Genomic DNA, 2,510 nt, shown 5'->3' on the forward strand with positions numbered 1-2,510 from the left:
CATAACTAATACCTACATAACTAATACCTGCATAACTAATACCTGCATAACTCTAACCAGTAACCAAACGGCTCCTATATGTATGTGTATTTGTGATATATATATAACAAAATAATTATATTATAAAATTGTCTGGATAAATCAAATTAACACTCAACTAATCGAGCGATTGGGAGGGTTTGATATCTTTTCTCTTAAATATATGTAAAATCAATTATAAGTGTATTTATGACTAACTTAATTCAATATATGTGTTTTCATACCATATTTGTACAACATTGATTAATTTTATGTGAGACAGGCTAACAACTAACTATATGTGAAAGATATATTAAATATATGTAATGTAAAGTAAATGTTGTGTGCATGAGAAATTCAACATCTAAAATATATGTCTAAGTATTTATTCTTACATGGACAGTCATACACATACACCATACAATTTCCATAAATATTATCATACATAAGAGAAGAATTTGAATTTGTCATAGAGACAACTCTAGTAGAAATAAGAAAGAAAGCCACAACTTTGTGAACAATTGATATTCCAAAATTTTTCGAAAGCATTGTGAATTTTAGGAAAGTTTTTTTTTTCTTTATTTGTAGAATCCTTCAAAAATGTTGATTTCCAAAAAAAAAAAAAGCATTGATTTTTCAGCAGTCATCTGAAATTCTGATAATGGTGAACAAGTGAGGTTGATATAGATAGTAGCAACTAAAATTTTAAATACACACATACGTTTTTAAGTGAACATATGTTATATAATAATGTATATAATTTCCACTATATTTTATAATTATTTAAAAATATCACTCTAAAGAATATTAAAGGAAGTAGAATACACTACATTTAAAATTAAGAATAACTTGTACAAATAAAATTTAGCAAAAATACATTAAACGTAATCTTAGTTATTATATAAACCTTCAATTTTAAGTATACACATCTACACACTTTAACTCATCTCTGCTATGTCAGTTTTAACACTCTCCAATTTATAAATACTCCTCCAATTTTCTTTTCATACACTAAGCTCGAACTCAAAATTTCTGATTAAGGATAAAAACAACGTAACACACTGTCCAAAGAAAGTGTGAAAATTGAAAGAGATAGTGAAAATTTTGTGTGAATGTGAAGAGAGAGGAGTGAGCGCGTGAAAGAGGGTAGTGGGTACTGTACTGGATTGCTAGCAGGGATGAGCTGTGAATATATGTAAGAGAGTAGTACTAATGTCCCACCACCCATGTGCCCTTCTTCCTGTCTCCACCAGTTCCTGCTTCTCAATCATTAGTCCTCTTCTCCCCCCTACCCCTCTCTTAATTCTACCTGGCTTCCTCCATTGTTGTATCTCTACTATTTTTACATACTACTTGTTTTTTACTTTATTGGGATTTTGCTCATTCTCTCGCTACTTACAAGAGTGGCGAATCTTGATTTGTTAAGTATTTTTACATATTTGTTGTTTGGGGCTCTGTTTTTTCTCCCATAAATCTCACATCAAAAAGCTTTTTCTGTTACTTGAAACTTCAACTGAAGCTGCTTTCTTGATTTGTCTAAGTTTTTTTTTTTTACATATTTGTTGTTTTTTCCTCTTTGTTTGGGGTTTTGCTTAATTCAGCTCTGTTTCCCCCCATAAACATAAATTCCAAATTAAAGAGCTTGGTGAATTTGTTGTTTTTTCTTTGTTGGGGTTTGCTCAATTCAGCTCTTTTTGCTCATAAACTCCACCACTACTCTATTTGGACTTTGATTTTCAAATATTTGTTTCCTTTTCATTGTTGGGTTTTGTTCAATTGAGCTCTGTTTGTCTATAAATCCCAGCAATCTTCCACCACCACCGTTTTTACTAGTGTTTTGTGCTTCTAATGTCGACGTCTGCAGAAGGAAATGGAGCTATAATTGATCCTCAGAGGCAACAACAACAACAACAGGCTTCTGGGGTTGGTACAAATGGTGCTTTAACAGTGAAAAAACCGCCGGTAAAAGACCGGCATAGCAAGGTTGATGGTAGAGGAAGACGTATAAGGATGCCAATTGTATGTGCTGCAAGAGTTTTTCAGCTTACTCGTGAATTGGGTCACAAATCCGATGGACAAACTATCGAATGGCTGCTTCGTCAAGCTGAGCCTTCAATTATAGCTGCTACTGGTACTGGTACTATCCCTGCTAGTTTCTCTACTGTATCTGTATCGGTACGGAACTCAACTGCATCTCTTGTTTCATCGCTCTCGGCTCCACTTGATCAGAAATCATCACATATGATTTCACCGGCGCCGTTTATCCTCGGGAAACGCCTCCGGTCAGATGACGAAAACCTTGAAAATGGGAATAAGGATGATGTGGCTGCCGGAGCTGCTACTGCTGTGGGTCCCACAGCAGGGTTTTGGGCTGTTCCAGCTAGGCCTGATTTTGGTCAAATTTGGAGCTTTGCGGCGGGGCCGCCACCAGAAATGATGGTGCCGACATCCGCGGCCGCAGCAGCTGCGGCCGCGGCGGCGGTAAGGTCGAA

General features: G+C 35.5%; 1 protein-coding gene across 3 annotated transcripts in view; it reads left to right on the forward strand.

The window, feature by feature from the left end:
- Positions 1-1,135: 1,135 nt before the first annotated feature.
- Positions 1,136-2,510, forward strand: part of LOC102592624 (transcription factor TCP7-like) — a 3,376-nt gene continuing 2,001 nt past the window's right edge. The window contains exon 1 of one of the 3 annotated variants that reach the window (XM_006359235.2): positions 1,136-2,504. In XM_006359235.2, the coding sequence (XP_006359297.1) occupies positions 1,867-2,504 (638 nt within the window). In that variant the 5' untranslated portion in view covers positions 1,136-1,866. The remainder of the gene's footprint in view (positions 2,505-2,510) is intronic. The other 2 variants (XM_006359234.2, XM_015314355.1) reach the window with 2 other exon arrangements.

The sequence above is a fragment of the Solanum tuberosum genome, unplaced genomic scaffold (assembly GCF_000226075.1).
Source record: "Solanum tuberosum cultivar DM 1-3 516 R44 unplaced genomic scaffold, SolTub_3.0 scf00296, whole genome shotgun sequence".
Classification (NCBI taxonomy): Eukaryota; Viridiplantae; Streptophyta; class Magnoliopsida; order Solanales; family Solanaceae; genus Solanum; species Solanum tuberosum.